The sequence below is a fragment of the Gavialis gangeticus genome, unplaced genomic scaffold, assembly GCF_001723915.1.
Source record: "Gavialis gangeticus isolate Ggan-Ray unplaced genomic scaffold, GavGan_comp1, whole genome shotgun sequence".
In the NCBI taxonomy this organism is placed as follows: Eukaryota; Metazoa; Chordata; order Crocodylia; family Gavialidae; genus Gavialis; species Gavialis gangeticus.
The window spans coordinates 138,029,655-138,046,821 of NW_017729025.1; the positions used below are offsets into that span (position 1 = coordinate 138,029,655).

At 41.5% G+C, this 17,167-nt stretch overlaps 1 protein-coding gene across 1 annotated transcript in view; it reads right to left on the reverse strand.

Annotated features, from left to right (window-relative positions):
* COPB1 (coatomer protein complex subunit beta 1) overlaps positions 1-17,167 on the reverse strand; it is a 40,982-nt gene that overhangs the window by 244 nt on the left and 23,571 nt on the right. Inside the window, exons 9-22 of the mRNA XM_019519630.1 lie at positions 16,784-16,891; positions 16,545-16,691; positions 15,600-15,745; positions 14,288-14,384; positions 12,219-12,379; positions 10,997-11,117; positions 10,485-10,712; positions 10,150-10,329; positions 8,909-9,053; positions 7,181-7,300; positions 4,961-5,106; positions 4,380-4,469; positions 3,245-3,400; positions 56-254 (exon numbers count right to left, since the gene is read on the reverse strand). Coding sequence (XP_019375175.1) covers positions 195-254; positions 3,245-3,400; positions 4,380-4,469; positions 4,961-5,106; positions 7,181-7,300; positions 8,909-9,053; positions 10,150-10,329; positions 10,485-10,712; positions 10,997-11,117; positions 12,219-12,379; positions 14,288-14,384; positions 15,600-15,745; positions 16,545-16,691; positions 16,784-16,891 — 1,905 coding nt within the window. The 3' untranslated portion in view covers positions 56-194. The remainder of the gene's footprint in view (positions 1-55; positions 255-3,244; positions 3,401-4,379; positions 4,470-4,960; positions 5,107-7,180; positions 7,301-8,908; positions 9,054-10,149; positions 10,330-10,484; positions 10,713-10,996; positions 11,118-12,218; positions 12,380-14,287; positions 14,385-15,599; positions 15,746-16,544; positions 16,692-16,783; positions 16,892-17,167) is intronic.

A 17,167-nucleotide genomic window follows, 5' to 3' on the forward strand; every position in this document is an offset into this window, starting at 1 on the left:
AAAAAAAAAAAAAAAAGAAATTTTTTTTAAAATTGTTGGGGGGGGGGGGGGGGGACAGGACCCCTCTATAAATTATCCACTGGAATGGATTCAGCACAAGAGCTCAGCTTCTACAATTACAGAACATGGAAGAGTACAGGATGTTCTGAATAACATACCTAAACTTTAATTGTAAAAGAGCTGAAAAGACAAGTTTATAAACTTGATTTCTTCTGAGACAGATTGATTTTATCTCCAAGACTTAGGGCCATTCCCTGTAAGAAAAAAAGGGGAAAAAAATCTTTATCACTGCAATATTTCAGACAGCTATTTTACCAGCACTGGAATATAGCAGGGATGCTCAACCTCTGGCCCGTGGGCCAAACGTGGTCTATGGAGCCTTAGAATCTGATCTGCAGGGCTCCCCATGCATCAGGAAATTTGGCAACATGGAAGCAGTGGCAGTTAATACTGCCACCCCTCCCCACTGCCAAAATACCAAGCCCTGAGCAGTGGGTCAGAGCTGGGCCACAGCCCCTCTACTAGATGAGGGCCGGGCTATGCTCTCTTTCCTCTACGTGGCCAGGTTGGAGCCAGGCAGTGCCCCCGTCTCCCCAACAGAGTTGAACCACGCCCCATCCCCCAGAACCAGGCCAGTCCCCCTTCCTCCCACAAGGCTAGGCTATGTTCCCCTCCCCTGTGCCCTACCTAGTTGGGACTAGGCCATAGCCCCCTTCCCCCACATGGCTAGATCAGGCCAGGCTGACCTTCCAACCCCTTCCGCAAGCCTGGATGGGGACCCACACTGCACACTACAGGTGCCAGATTGGGTCCATGGGGCAGATCTGTCCTGTAAAGGGACTGGGCACTGCCCATCTGGCCAGCCAGCCAAAACAGTTGAGCACTACTGCTATACAGTATTCATGTACAGCTTGGTATATAACATTTATAAAACTAACAGAATAGGTAGAATATCCCATTCCATATGGAGTATGGAAACTGTGTAAAATTAACTTTTTTAAATTTCATTTGTATACAACACCTACAACACTACACAATTTCCAAGCAGGTTGAACAGGTTAGATGTGTAGATGCTATGTTACTGAAACAACAAAACTTACAGGAAATCGCTGATTCTGTACCCCCTCCCACAAAGACAGAAGATTCAAAAACTTTAATCCCCTTAGCTTCCCATAATTTGAAAACATACTGCCAGTGCAGCAGCTATTATTGGTTATAATCCAAGTGACAATAACTGAAGTCAGAGTGTTGAAAAACTAAATCCAGGCACCAGCCTTTTCACTTCAATAAAAATCTTAGAAGGTCATTAATGTTACTATGTTAACATTATATGGGCATTTGAAGGCTCTCTTAGCATAAAAACAAGATAGAAAATTCAGAGTTTGGCCTGCTACTCACTCTGTAGTGAAAGGATCCTAAACCAAGTGAGCAGACTTAACTGAATGTTGCCTTATGTTAAGAGTTCCTTTGTCAATTCAATGAATTAAAACTATTTCTAAATTTTTCCAATGGCATCATGTAGATAAAACAGTTTCTTTGAACCTAAAAAGACTAAAAATCTTTTGCGATTGTAAAACTGTGCACCATCCTTCAATTAGTACCTTAGTACGCCTTCATTATTCAAAGAAAGTGTCCAGTCTAAAAATTTTATTTTACCAGGGATCGAAATATTTCCATAATTTTCTTGAAAACTAAAGTATTTTAGTGGATTTGAATGTAGAACAAATGGATATAGAAACTTTTATTTTCTTGTGAAATGAAAATTAAAATGGTTGTTTCAGCTAGTAATGAAATGGATTTTGAGTGTGCAGATGGATGTGTACATATAAGATATTATAGGAAAGAACCAGTCTCAGACTACTATAGTATTTTAGTTGAGTGGTTTTCAACCTTCTTTCATTTGCACACCCCTAAAAATTTTCAAATGGAGGTGCAGACCCCTTTGAATTTTAAGTGTGCGTATTCACATATCTTTAGGGGGCCCCTTAGACATAGTCTGAAGACCCCTAGGGGTTCACAAACCGCAGGTTGAAGAACCACTCCTATAATACATAGCCATGTGAGACAGTCACTTGTTACAGTACCAGGTTTCACTTAAACATTGACCTGTTTTTCTCCCCTTTGTTGTCTACCCTCCCTGTAACAGCACTATATGCAAGAAAGAGAAGCTGGAAACTTTTCATTCAGAACAGACAGTTTTAAAAACAGATTGTGTTCTTTCCCCACCCTCCATTTCCCTACTTTTGCTCAAGTATATAAATCTTATATTAGATATTAACATTCTAGAAGTTCTACAAGTGTAGAAAAGGAAAAAAAAGAAGGAAGTAGAGGTGCACCGATACATTGGTCCCATATTGGATCAGCATCGATACCAGGAAAATTGACAGTATCAGCAATAGGCAATAATGTTGTCAATGCCTCATGCATGTGCACAGCCGCAGTCGAGCACACAGGTAGCCAGGAGCACAGCCAGGTCTGGCTGGTAAGTCTGTTTTGAGGAAAGGGGAGTGGTGAGGGAGGGAGTGGGGCTGGAGCAGAGGCAGGGGCAGGTACTGCACAACCACGCCAGGATGTGGAATGGAGCTGCGAGTGGCTCAAATCAGGGGGCATGGCTTCCTCCCACTGCTGCACGCACCCCAGGAAGGCATGGGGACATGTGCCTGCAGATTTGCACGTGGGGTGAAGGCAGGCTGCCACTGGGGACTGGGGCTAGGGGCAGCGCCAGGCTCTTCGCAGAGAGCGGGCTACAGTTAATTTTGCAATGGCTGCAGCCCACCCAGTAAGCCCCTCTCAGCACCGCCACTGCCCACCCCAAGTGTAGCTACGGCTCAACCCCCCCACCAGGAAGAGGTCAGAGCCATCCAGCCCCCAATGGCAGCCCGCCCTTGCCCCGCATGCAGATCTGGGGGTGCATGCCCCGCATGCAGATCTGGAGGCTCCGTCCCGTGCACTGCCCTGGCTGTGCAGTGCTTGCCCCTGCTCCAGCTCCACTCCCTCCCTCACTGTGGGTCCCTCAATCTGCCTTCTCCCCCCACCCCCAACAAACATACCAGCTGGATGGACTCTGCTGTTCAAGCTGCCTGGCTGCGTATCAGCAACCAGATAGGTATCAGCCAACATGGCTCGTTTAAAAAAAAAAAAAAAAAAAAAAATCGGCCATTAGTATCGGCCCAAGAAAATCTCTATCAGCGTACCCCTAAGAAGAAGAAAATAAAACAACCCTCTAAAAAGAAACTATAATCACCTGACTTTTTGCGCGAATTCTTATGTGGCCAGTGACAGGAGCGTCTGGTCCAAGATGAATTGGCTTTTCAATACTGACATTTGCAAGTGCATCTTCTCCAAATATGGAACGCGCATACAGATTGGCAGCCATAAATCCACAGTAACCAGAAAGTGCCTACAAAAAGAATACAAACGCCTTACAAAGGTGTTTTGATTTGTATTAAAACATACCTAAGCAGGTTTGATATTTAAAAATTAGCTTTCTATCTATATAGAGTGGCACAAACATTGTAAAGTTCCTGAAACTCAGATTCTGAGAAAATAGAATTTAACAAGAAAAATAAATAGAGGTTTAAACCTCCAACAATCATTTAAGCATGAGAATATCAGCACTTCTAGGCTCTGACGTAACGGTGGAAAAAGCCTTTTAGAAAGATTAAGTTTGATTGAAAAAAAAAAAAAAATCTTGTGATGAAAATTATATTTTCATCAGGTCAATAGGGCATTAGTAATTAACAAGAGCATTACAGCAACTGACATTTTCTTAACAAACTTCTTCCTTAATTAAAACAGCAACTTGGCTGAAAATGATCAAATAGGTCCATTTGCATTTAGCCTTCTCTAAGCACCAACTTCAAAGCTATAAATCACACTCAAATCTTCAGCCCTGCACACAAAAACCTATAGTGGATGGAGTTCTATTAAAAAAAGGAGACCTTGGACTAAGTAAACAGTCTAAAAAATGTAAACGTCTAAAAAGGGTATCTGAAAAGAATGCAAAGGAAACAGATTAAATACAACATGCACTCTCAGACTAGGTAATTTAGCTTGAAGGTTACTATGAAAAGTACATTATTCAAATAGTGCAACCAGTGGCCAAGAATTCAAATATGGGGACGTGTAGGGGTGGGGAAGGGGGAGAGAGAGGCGCGGTGGTATAAAAATTTTGGCATTCAAATACATACATATTTGCATAATATTTTTATGTCCTTTTTAAGAAGGATTTCTAAGCAAATATCGGCTATTTATACCCAAAATGTTGCAAATAATTTTTCCAACTATTTGAGTTGGTCTAATAAAAGATATCAGATTTACTCAAACTGTCCTTAGACCAACACAGCTACAACCTATACTCCTGTAAGCAAATATCTCACCTTCTCTGGAGTAAGGCATTTCATGTTGGTTGACTTCAGTATGTGCTGCAAATATTCATTTAGATCAACAATGTTTGTATTAACTGTAACCTTCAGGAAAGAAAAAGAAAGAAAAATGTCATCAGAATTTATTTTAAGATTATACTGAGCTGCACATTTGGTGTGCAATCCACAGGAATCAATGGTTTACACTCTTCAGGCCTAAAAGAAGCCAAACAAATAACTCTGCAACATACACAGAAAAATAGGCAAGAGACCCGAAGCATTCATTCTATCACCTAGACATTATGTACAGCAGCAGTCTTTCAAGATCTATGTTCTATATATTTTACTGTTGAAGATTTTCCTTTTAAAAATGAAACCAGCTATTCAAGCAAAGATAAGAAATCACTTTCTTTTGTAAGGTCTAGAAGACTACAAGAGTCCAAAATATATAGGAAGTTGCAATGTGTTATAGAAATACCCAGAACAGGTTCTTTCCTTCCCCCAAAAGCCTCACAAGTTAAGAAAACTGTTGAGATAAAGTATTAGCTTGTATCTAGTACTAGTGGGGATGAGATTAGCAAGCTAAAAGAACTAACTTTGTTTTCCCATTCAAATTCTGCCCACATCTGTCGGAACTCCGCATCAGTACAAGAAGCTGGTTGGATGTAATCCATGATGTCAATGTGAATATCACTGAGCACGACGCAGTTTCTGTCACTGGCTGCTCCAGACACATCATAAACTGCAAATAAGAAACAACCCATATGTGTTAAACACAAATTTAGAGTGGCTCCAGAATTCACAATACAAAAGGGCGAGTTCTTTTGCCATTCAGTGTAACCAAGACCTTAAGTATGAGTCTTTGTCCTTCTCCAGAGGTTGAAACACAGAGTTGGCGGTGCTTCAATCTCTGAACTAAGATTGTAAGGTCCTTTGTCTTAGGTTAGCGAGGGCCAACTTTTTGGGCAAGCATACTACAAATTAGCTTCGCACCTTCCCTAATGTGCCACTCCAATCCCTTTCCCCTGCCCAACAAGCTGCCTGCTTTCCATTCCCTGCTTGATATGCTGCATGCCCTGTGCTCCCTGCCTGATCTACTGCTCTGTTTTCTGCTCCCTGCCATATCTGCTAGGCCTCTGCAAATAGGGAAGTATTCAATTTGGATTTGGCTGATTCAGAGGACAGGGATTCGATTCAGATCACTATCCTGAAATCAATCTGGCCAAATCAGCTTTGGAAGATTTGGCAATTCAGAAGAGGCAGGGACAGCCAGGCAGCTCCTCTGGCTTTGCCTGTCTCTCCCTGGGCGGGGTGAGCCACAGGAGAAGCCTCCATGGATGCCTGCCCAGCCCCAGAACTTTAAAAAAAAAGCCTCATACTCGCTGGCTGCCAGAGTGGCGACTGGGGCCTCTGGGCACCTGTGGCAGAGCCCCCCTGTGCAGCATGGGGCAATGGGGATCACCCACGCCCGCCTGGCACCTGCACGAGTGCAGCATGGCTCAGCAGGAAGCCATGCTCTGCCTGAGAGCTGGGACCGCTGCCGGGCTCCAGCTGACATGTGGTGCTGCCCCAGCTCCCAGACAGCACGCAGCACCCATGCCATGAGGCAGCTGTTGCGTGGGTGCCAAGTGGTGGGAGGAAAATGTTCCCCACTGGGCCGGGTGGGGGATGGGGCAGGGCAGGGCAGGGCAGGGCAGCCATGGGGTCTTCTCCCACAGCTTCCCCCAGCTGTCTGCCTCTACCCTGGCAGGGCACGGGGGCTATGCCCTACTGCCGCTTGCCGAGCCGGCATGGGGTGGGGGGGGGCAATACAGGCGCAGCTTGCTCTGGACAGCAGCATTGCATAGCCCCTGCTCCCAATATGGACGTGGCAGTGCTAAGTGGCAGCAGAGCAGAGCCTCTGCTCCCAGCCAGCATGGAAAGCAGGGGATGCGGGCGCAGCAGCTCTGGGAGCAGGTGCTATACCCTGCTTCCACTTGCCCTCTTCTGCCCGGAGCGAGCTGCACCCACATCCTGGGCAAGTGGCAGAAGGACAGAGCCCCGGCTCCCAGAGCTGCTGTGCCAGCATCCCGCGCCCTCCTCCCCCGAGTCCCATGCTCCTGTCCCAGCTAGGCAGCTTGTCCCAGCCCCAGCCCCAATCCCTCCCTCCCCCATGCCACCTTACTCCCCCTTCCCACAACCTTCACAGACTTACCAGCTAGAGGCAGCTATCAGCTGCCTGTTTAGTCTATGTCCAAATCTCCGAATCATGTGAATCTTTTTCTGAATTGACTTGGATGCTTCAAATCAAGTCGGAGCTTTTACTTGGTCTCCCGATTCAATTTGGATTCTGAGTTTTGGTCCCCGAATCAGGCCGAATCTCCTCCAAATCGAATCAGCTACCAAAGCTTTCCATACCCTAACATCTGCCACCAGGCTCCCTATAACCACTGTGCTGCCTATTTCTCTCCTGGCTAACACACACACATGCACACACACTCCATGACATTTGTGGCACATGTGCTGCTGGTTGACCATTTCTGGTTTAGGCTATGTAGAGGCTCAAGATTTTAAATCCAGCAGTTGACTCAATCCTCATTCTGACCCCTTTATTATGGGAGTGTGTTACACCAGCATTTCCCCCCCATAGAATTAGAAGTAGCATTAAATTTGAAAAACAAAAATAAAACAATGTTTTTAAATTCAGCTATATTCTCATATTGTACGACATTTCATTTATCTTGTAGCATGAAAGGTTCTTTAAGTAGCTCTATTTCCCTAAAAGATTAAAATACTGAACTTTTAATGAATATGCACATGGAATTTTTTTTACTTACCGATATTACCAAAAATTATTCCATTTTCTGTTGAAGCTACTTTGACATTGGCCTTAATGTTAGCAAAATCATGTGGAGCAAGTGTCAAAGGAGATGGTTTTTCCACAAGCTTTAAGTCACCTTTTCAAAAGAAAAAAGAAAAAGAAAAAAAAGGGTTACAAGCATTCAAGGGATAAAATTCAATTAAAATTTCAAGACAAAACTTTAAAATTTCCAGTCGAAATTCTGAAGTGTAACCAAATTGCCTCAAAAATCCATAAATTTCATTGGTTTAACATGTTTTATATTTGTTAGCTGAAGCAAAGGAAGTTTACATGTTTCAACAAAAAGTTAATAAAACCATTAATCGACTTGATCAAAGCCCAGTGAAAAAACAGAAAGTCTCAACTGACTTCAGTAGGTTTTAGATTAATCCCAGATAGTTTCATATTAACTTACAATCAAAGCAAGAAACAGTTAATCCTGCCACTTAACACCACCATAACTGCAGCACAAAGCTCAAGCGGCCTCAAAAAAATTACAAAGTTCAATGTTCAGAACCACGTATGTTAAGCTGCCCAGACACGCCAGAGTATCAGCTTTACTTTGAAAGCTACTGCTTTAGAAAATTAAAAATCATATTCCTTTAGGTTAGTCAAATGACAAGCAATTTCTTTTATTCTATCAGGGTGCTTTTTCCATTAGTGAAGCTTAAGATATTGAGAATATATCCTAAACAATTTAGTCACAAACAGATAATTGTGCTTAAACAAGCCAAAACAAACAAACGAGCCCCACCCCAAAAAACCCAACCTGAAACAAACAAAAAGCGCACACCATTATATGACCAGATCCTCAAAGATCAATATAATATTCTGAATGTTTTATATACTACTAATAGAGTCTATTGTATGAAACTAGAAAAAGAGACATGGAAATAAACTCTTACCAAGCAACCCTTATATTAAATTCAGTTAACATGTTATCCTTATTCCTTCCCCTATGCCCATTTTACCCTGAATTTGGTGCTTCTGAAAGTGATGGGACCAGCTAGGATTTTCCATGTATAAAAGTTGTATAATGAAAACACCATGCAGCAGCACCATAAAACTTTCCTTCTTACTTTGCAAACTTGCTTCAGCCACGATCGCATAAGCAGATAAGGCAGTCTGACAGGAAGCTAGTTACAGCTTTCCGATTCTTTATCCCAGAGACAGGGTAAAGCAGCCTCAAGGATACTCCAACACATGTTTCCTAAGGGAATGCATTTCAATTTCACAAAACCAAAGTACAACATACTCTGGTCATTCTTCCTACCAAAATCAAAGTACAATTCTCATGCCTGGGAACTGGAATTGGGGAGCAGGAGCCAGGTGAGCTAGTGCAAAGGGGCTGAGCAGACTGGAGAAACTGTAGAGTTTTGAGGGAAGATAGGCAACAAAATGTTAAGCAATTTTACTAGCTTACATGCGAATGAAGGATGTTATTTTGTTAACATTTTGTTTAAGAGCATGTGATTATATTGTCAAGTGCCAAATGAAAGTTTGTTAGCTCTATGAAAACTTCATTATTAAAAAGGCAATTTAAAATACCCTTTTGGAATGACGACAGGGCAGACCTGATAAGCATTTGTTTATATATTTATTTGAAATACAATTTCTTAAACCTCAACAGTGCCCACTGCCTAATTTCAGGCCCACGTTAAATATACAACAATGAATATTCTGGTTTCACTGAAATATTCCTTACCTAGTGTGGCTAGTTCTAATGTACAGTTCTGCAAAGTATCACTGGTCTGGTTCACTACAAGCACGTCCAGTACAATATCATACTGGTTGACATGAACATATGCTTCTGCATAGACAGGATCTGAGAAACCTGTTAACTGAGTAACCTGTCAGAATAAGAAGGTAATTTAATAGATAATCATATCAATTTTGTACATGACACACACAGGAGAGATGCACATTATTAGTTTACTTGCTTTGACTTAGGAAAGTGTATTTGTATTTAAAATTCTAGTCAACTAAAGCCCCTGTAAAGATATCCCACCCATCAGAAGCACACTCAAAAAAACCTGATAAATGGTATATAAAAATGCATCCAACTGAACAGCAATGAAATGTTCATGTTAAAAGTGTTTTCTAGGTATGCGATAGCATAGCTGTAAATATGGGTATATACAATATCTAACCATAGTAGCTACCCATTACATAAATATACATGCCAAATTGCCAAGTTATAAATTCTGCTCTTAACCAGATGCCTTTTAAAAATTGTTCATAGTTATATGTAAAAAAGCTCAAATTAGGTCACCCCTTTACAATGTTATGCTACTTGTGTCTGCATATGCTTTAGTTATAAAATTGTTAAAAATCAGTTAAAGTTCAGAATAGAAATCAAAAATTCAAAACGCTTTTGCTTTTTGAAAACTGTCAGATTATCAGAAGTATTACAAAACCAAAAAAATACTCAACTAGAGTTAAACTGGGAAAAAAAAACTCTACAAAAAAATAAAAACAAACATCCAAATTTTATCTTGGATTTTTATTTAACGTTTATACTCCCTGCAGTGAGTGGCAAACTAAGGGTAGTTACTTTTCTCAACTCTTCTATGTTGGTCATGGAAAGTAGAGAAAGAAGAAACAGTGGAGCAGGAGAACAGTGTATGAGTTGTACATGTCTGAATATCTGGTGAGCTCTCTACCCATCAGGCCTCAAGTTTCCCTTCTCTATACTCCACCACTTGAATATTCTCCCGTCTCCCCCTCTAGTCACTACCACCTTTTCCTATTAGCACAAGATTATTACAAAGCACAGGGCGAAGGAGTATCCAATTGAACAGTAAAAGTAAAAAGGCTTTTCAGCTGCCACTGAAGTCTAGTTAGGCTCCCTAGCACCCCACAAAATCCCAAGTTTATGCCTGTAATACCTGAACTTTTGGGTAAGTAATAATAATTAGAGGAATAAAATACAAAGCTACACATTACCTTATTAAGTTTGGAGGCCAAGGGATCAGCAGCTTCTTTTCTTTGTGCATTCCCCATTGCTGCTAGAAGGCTCAGCTGAAACTGGTCTTCCTTTGAGTTCATTTCATTTTTAGCTGTAAGCTGCATGAAGGAAATAGGGTCGTCTGGCTGAACCGTCACATTCCTCTTCTCTGACTCTTTCTGTGAAAAGGAAGCAAGATACCTTACCTCAGAAAAGGTACAGCAAAGTACAGAAAGCTTCATGCAGCTCCTGAGGTGTCCTTAGACATGGACTATATTCAAAATTCAAGTACGCAAGAAAGTACAGTTACATACCGATATTAATAACATCTTACCTTCTGAGAAAGTTTCTCTTCTTCTAACTTAGCTGAAAGCATGTGAGAAAGTGACTGCCTACATTCCTTGTTGAAAATATCATTCATTAGAGGAGAACATTCTGACAAAACCTTGAGACACAGGGAAATACGGTCCACATCATCATCTGTAATTGGCTTCTTTGGAAGGGAGGATTTTCCCAAATGAAGAATAGTGGCCATGAGCAACATAGCCTCAGCAACAAAAGACTAAAGAAAAGGAAGAGGGGATTAAAATCTGACTGTCCTTCAAATTACAGAAGTGTTTATGTTAGTCTTGCAACTGAACTAAAAAGTTAATCAAATTAACATTTTATTATATTATCTTAGACTTATTGGTCACAACTCTAACAATTTGATTAAGGGACCATCCAATCACCTTGACTGGTAAGTAATGAGAAAACCAGAATAATTAATCGTTCTGTGCCAACAATTCATTTCAGGATCTCTCTCAGTTAGACTCTGTAAAAACTTCCATAGGAAATAAAACTTACATTTTGTTTCTTCTTTTCTTGAAGAAGAGAAACATAACGTAAAGCAATCTTAGTCAAAGTTGTGGCAAGAGAAGCAGCAACAAAGAAATCCCCATCCAGCAAAAATCCTCGTAATGGAGGTCTGAAAAGGTAATAGCCATGAGAAGTTGGTTAGTTTGGAAGACACTGTGTCTCTTATCTACATATTTTGGCATTTTCACTTCAACTTTCATATTGCTTAACCAATGTAGAGCTTTAAAAGTCCCAGAAGCTAAAAAGGAAAAGATTCTTTTTTCCTATTAAAAACCATTTTGAATACACAAAGACATATTTACAAGTCAAATCACCCAATTTTCACATTGAAAGTGACAAGGAAGAAGAGAATACAAAAGATATTCATCTGCACTTCTATAAAATGCTATCCATGGATTGCACAGCTGTATACGAATACTGAATAATTACATTTCCAAATAACCAATTGTGAGGTAGAGGAGTATAGCAGTTATGTTCTTCTATCGGAGAGATGGAACAAAGCACAATGTTCTTGTGCACTGCCAAACATTAAGTAACTGGGAATTTTGGCCACAAAAACATAGTTAACAATGTAATTTGATAAATGCCACCAATTTGTTAGAGTTCCCAAGTGATTGGATACTTGATATCAAGTACCAATGGATGATAACAAAAGGAAGGAAGGGAAGGGACAAGAGAGAAGGATGAAAGAACAAAATGATTGAGGAGTATGAGAAAGAGAAAAAATATTGGAAGAGAATGAGACACAGGAAGAAAAGAAAAAGTACATGTGGAGGGTGGGGGAAGAGGAGTATTTCCCTTGCTGGTCCAAATAGAAGTGCTATACTCCAACTAAGATTTGGTTTATGCTACAGCCTAAACGAACTTTTCCAGGAACCACCCCCTGCTCCCCTGCAAATATAGTAACTTCTATATTTTCCCGTTACATTTAGATCAAGTTTCATAATGCAAGTCAACCCAATATTGAGGTAGCAGACAGTTTTCCCTTTGGAAACTGGCATAAATAAAAGTAGGTAGAAGTGGACAATAAAGCAAATGTAATGTGATTTAAAACACAAAAAAAAGCCTTTCCTTAGAAAGTCCTATTTAGTAAGGAAAAAACTTCAGAGGTCCTTTTATAGGCATAACCATTCTTGAAAAATGTTAGTCTCACTTTCTAGAAAACCTAGTGTCCTGGCCATTGGTAGTAAAATATAAAATGCTTAGCTACCTGTCTTCTTCCTTTTTCGCAGGTCGGGAACTACTGAGGGCGCTCTGTGTAGCATAGGTGCCCATCTCCGTCACCAGTTTCTGGACTGGACCCACCGTTACTTCCTCCTCAGGTTTCAGTTCACCAGCTTCTTTCCTTATTTCAGACTCTACAATTGGGATCTGACAGTAAATGGTAAATGAATATACTATGTAGACAAAAATATAATAAAAAGTATGAAAACAGAGACCCCTCTTGTAGAAAGGTGGCTTGTTTTTATTGAAATATGGCTGCATTTATGAATTTTTAAGGATGAAAGGGTCAATTACAGTGTAATAAGTTTTTTGGCTTTTTGATTTCTTTTTGAACTAGTCATATGAACCCAGAAGCCTGGTTTCCCAATGAAAAGTCCTGCCCCTGCCACAACACCCTGGAGTCTTTTAGAAATTACAAAAGAAAGGAATTATCTGTTTTTAAACAATAAACAAATTGTAATTTACAATTCATCATTCATTTTCCCTAAAAAGATTCTCTCATTTACCCTTCTGACAGTGAGGTCGGATATTCATCTCTCACAACAAAAGAGAACGCTACTGGTCTACTAGTTTCCTTGAAAAAAAGATACAACAGAAGTACAGCATCAGGAACAGGGATCCGGGTTTTCTGTGTCCAACAGGAAAAAGAGAAAAATGCGGATTTTCCCCTTACCCGAGAAAAAAAGCAATTTCTCATTTTAATGGAGAAGCCCACAAATTTTGCAGTTTTGTGAAGAGTTCACTGCACACTGGCAGAGTTCCAGCCTGAAAGGGGCTGGGGGGAGCAGAAGGAAGGCAGTCAGGGGTGAGGCGCCATGCACATGGCCACTAGGCAGCCTGGACAGGATCTCCCACAGGTAAGTTGGGGGGGAGGGGGAATTAAGGCCCCCATAGGGAGGAAGGGAATAGGGTGGGGCTGGGGCTGCATCCCACTCAGGCAGTGTGTTGGGGCCCAGGGCCACAATGCATAACCACAGGGACCCGGCAAGGAGTAGGACAGGGCTGGGAGCAGAGCCAGCTCCCTGCTGCTGCACATACTCCTGGAGGGGAGGGGGTGGGGAGGCAGAAGGGGACCCCAGATCTGTGTGGAATGGGTGTAGGTCACCCACTGCAGGCTTGGGCTTCCTGCCCTGTTACCCTCCACAGCCCAGTGGGTGCGATTTGGCACTGCAGGGCAAAGCAGGGCCAGATAAGGAAGCTGCTTGCCCCTGCAAGAAATGTGCTGCCCTGGCAAAGTGTCCCCTGCACACGGGGCAGCAGCATGGGTTTGTGCCCCTCAGTGCTGCTGCACAGGCAGGGGACACCTTGTAGGGACACCTTGTCAGGACAGCTTGAAGCTTGCAGCAGCAGCAAGCTTCCTTACAGGGCCCTACTGTTCCCTACAGCACTGGGTTGCACCCACTGGGCTGCGGAGGCTCCGGGGGAGGGCAGCATGGTGGTAGCCCACAGCAGGTAACCCGCCCCTGCCCCATGCACATATCTGGGAAGGCATAAGTCCCCCCCACCCCTCCAGGAATATGCAGAGCAGTGGGCAGCCGGCGTCCCCTGCCCAAGCCCGCAGCAAGGGAGGGAGCCAAGTTCCATACATTACTGCAGCAGCCACCACCTTCTGCATGGGGCAGAGGGCTGCGGACCTGGGTCCCTGGCCCTGTAGCCCTGGCAGCTGGGGGCCCCCTCTGGCAGGGCTGAAGGGGAGGAGAAGGGAGGGAGGGAGGGCCACCAGCAGGGCCGGGGGACTGGCTTGGGTGTGAGAGGCCTGGACCTGCATTCTGTGAACTAAAAGGGGCAGGGGAAGCTCTGATTTTCCATGATAAGAAACAAAAAAATCAAGTGACAAAAATGTATAGGTATTTAGAATTTATTTTCTTATAGTGACTGAGGCACTGTTAGGCTTCCAAACCACTTTGGCACACACTAGAGCCTACCACTTCTTGCAGATTAAAAGATGAAACATCTTAAATGCATTTTTAATCTTACTTTACATTAAAATGTTAAATTACATCCAAAAATGCAGAAACAAAAGCAGAGAAGCATTGACAGACAACACAGACATACCTCTCCCAGTGATCTGCGGACTTCTGTCATCACACTTTGAATATCTTCCTTTGTACTGCAATATTCTCCTAAAATCCACAGTGCTCCCCGGTAAATCCTAACATAAGAAAGCAAATTCAGCTACATTTCATTCACCACTGAAAATGGCACCGGGGCAATTATTGTCCATTGTGCCCTAATGGACATTGAGGAAATACCAGATACACCAACCTTAAGAGGCTATGCTGTGCTTTTAAGTAGGTTAACAAGCTAAAGAACACAACACAAAACTGATCAAGAACAACCAACCTCCTTTTGGTAGTGCTGATCTAGTTCATTTTGTTATAACTGGAATATATAAATTAAAAGAACTGGTGCTTTCTGTTAAGGATATTATTCCTGGCTACACTTGCAGTTCAGTTCTAATACTTTCTAAATATTACCAGGAATTGTCTTTTTACGATAAAGTCAGTTGCAACACTTTTAATAAACCATTAATATTAAAATAGGGCCAAATTTTAAACTTGCCAGCAGATCAGTCAGAAAATCTACATATCAAGATAGATTACAAATCAAAACAGGATGAATATAAAGCAGCAAACCCCATTTTTCGCCTTGGTTCATTTTTGCCCCATCATCTTAATTTCACCAGAGGTTCCAATTTGATCTGAACTGTAGGAAAACTACAATTAAGTGATGGCTACTGCAAGGGCAATAAAAATGGTCTACTACAGGAAACTGATTTCTTTTGCTATTGTTGAACCTCTGCTGGTGTAATGCAAAGCTTACAGGAGTTCTGAAAGTCACTATGGCATTACAGGCATTAGTAGACTATGAAATAAGTACAGAGTTTAGAATCCTGTTTAGGCAAGTTCCCTCATGACACACAATAAGTAATTTCTAGTTTCCTTTAAACATATTTAAGTGGATTAAAATCCTGTTATTGGGATCCCCTGGCAGCCATACTTTACTTTAATGGACACATCACTTTAAATTTACTCTACATTAGCAATGCTGCCTTCTAGCAAATGCAAACTGAATACAATTAACAATTAAATCACAAGGATAAGATTAAAATGACTGTTCCTTATTCAATGCAAGCATCAGACTAGATGTTTTTTCATATAAATTTGGAAGGGACTTCCTCCTAAACATAAATGGATCTCCTACCATATATTAAACATATATTTAAATATAAAGAGAGGCTGATAGTACTTCACTAAAATCATTCACTTCCTTTTCTAATGCCTGCTTTCAGACACCTAAAAGAGAACAATTGTGTATAATTTGATGCTAACGTGGATTACATTTCTTAAAAGTATTTTAAGCTTACTTCACAGATTTAATGGCATGAAAGACTTCCAGCATCTTTTCAACAATAAGAGGCCGCAGATTATCAAACCGCTGAATTGCTTCACGAACAAACTCCAAGACATCAGCAGCTGCAGCTTCATTATTATCACTCAGGAACTCCATCAGCTAGGATAAAAAAGTAAACATAAGCACAAACAGGAGCTCCACAAGTTGAAAAACTGGCTAAAGCTTTGCATGAGACAGTACAGTACCAACCAACAAAAGAGCAACTGATGGAACAAAGGCAAGAATCATAAAGCAAATTTGTATGTATTTTGCATTATAGTTCCAACTGACTCAAGACTGAAATGCCAATGCTTTCTCTGCTAATTCAGAACAATAAAATTATCTATGCATTTTTTTTAATATTCACCTAGTAGATATCAAAGCAGAATTCAAACAATGTTACTTTAAATACAAACTAGTGTATAGTCTAAAGATATAAGCATAATCATAGCCACCGATTTACAGGGTTTTTGGAGCATGCATTTTTCTAGTTTGTGCTCTCCAGGAGGAACACCACACACACAAAAATAAAGACTGTAGAAGAGTAATCAGAAATTAAAAGGCACCTTAAAGTTTGTTAGGACAGACTGTGGCAGCCTTTTAACAACTGTGGGCCAAATTAATGTAGCTCAACCCTAGGATGGGCTGCCACTTATGACCCTGCTGCTGCCACTTCCCTTGTGAGCAAATCCCACTGCCACCATGCGCTAAACATGCCCTTTGCTACTGAAAGCCGCTGCAGGGAAGATGGAATCTTTATGGGCCAGATCTGGCTCACAGGCCATAGGTTACTGCCCCTATTTTTAAGAAAGTCTTTACATTCCAGTGAAGAACTCTGCCCATTATTCTCCTGAGTGGGTAGCAAGGATTTTTGAACATATAAAATACATTTCTGCAAATATAATTAAATATTATATACCACAGGAATAACATTTGCAGCCATATCTGGAAACCGAACGCTACAGGAATGCAATGTCCGAACAAGCAGCTGCCTGTATTTGTCAGTATCTTCATGTTCTGTCACATTGTTTGTTTTGATCACTTCTTTCTTCAGAACAATCACCAGCTGTAAGATAGAGCCAGTGAGTTTCAATGAATCCATATGCTTCACTGACAAAAAAAACACAGGAATTAAAGCACTAAAAACACATACTTTACCTCTTCTACATTTCTGGATGACACAAGATCCAGGGCTAACTGAAGGGTTTTTTTACGCACTTCTAAGTCTGGTGTACTCAGCACTCTCAATATGTCCATAACCAGGTCCTGAAAGGAATAGATACACCTTTACTTTGATTAAATACACACACGTTTTATGATTTTTAAAAAAAAGGACTAAATCACCAAACAGCACTGCCTCTCCACTTTACCCCTCCGCAATCTGCCATGTGCCACACACAGAGGCTGCCTGTGCCACAGTTGGTCATGCCTGCCCTACAGTGCCATCCTGCCTTGCCTTCCATATGACTTCACACTAACACAGCTAACTTCCTTTCTATTCATGGATAAAACTAAACAGTGCCTTTCCTGCAGGCTGCATCA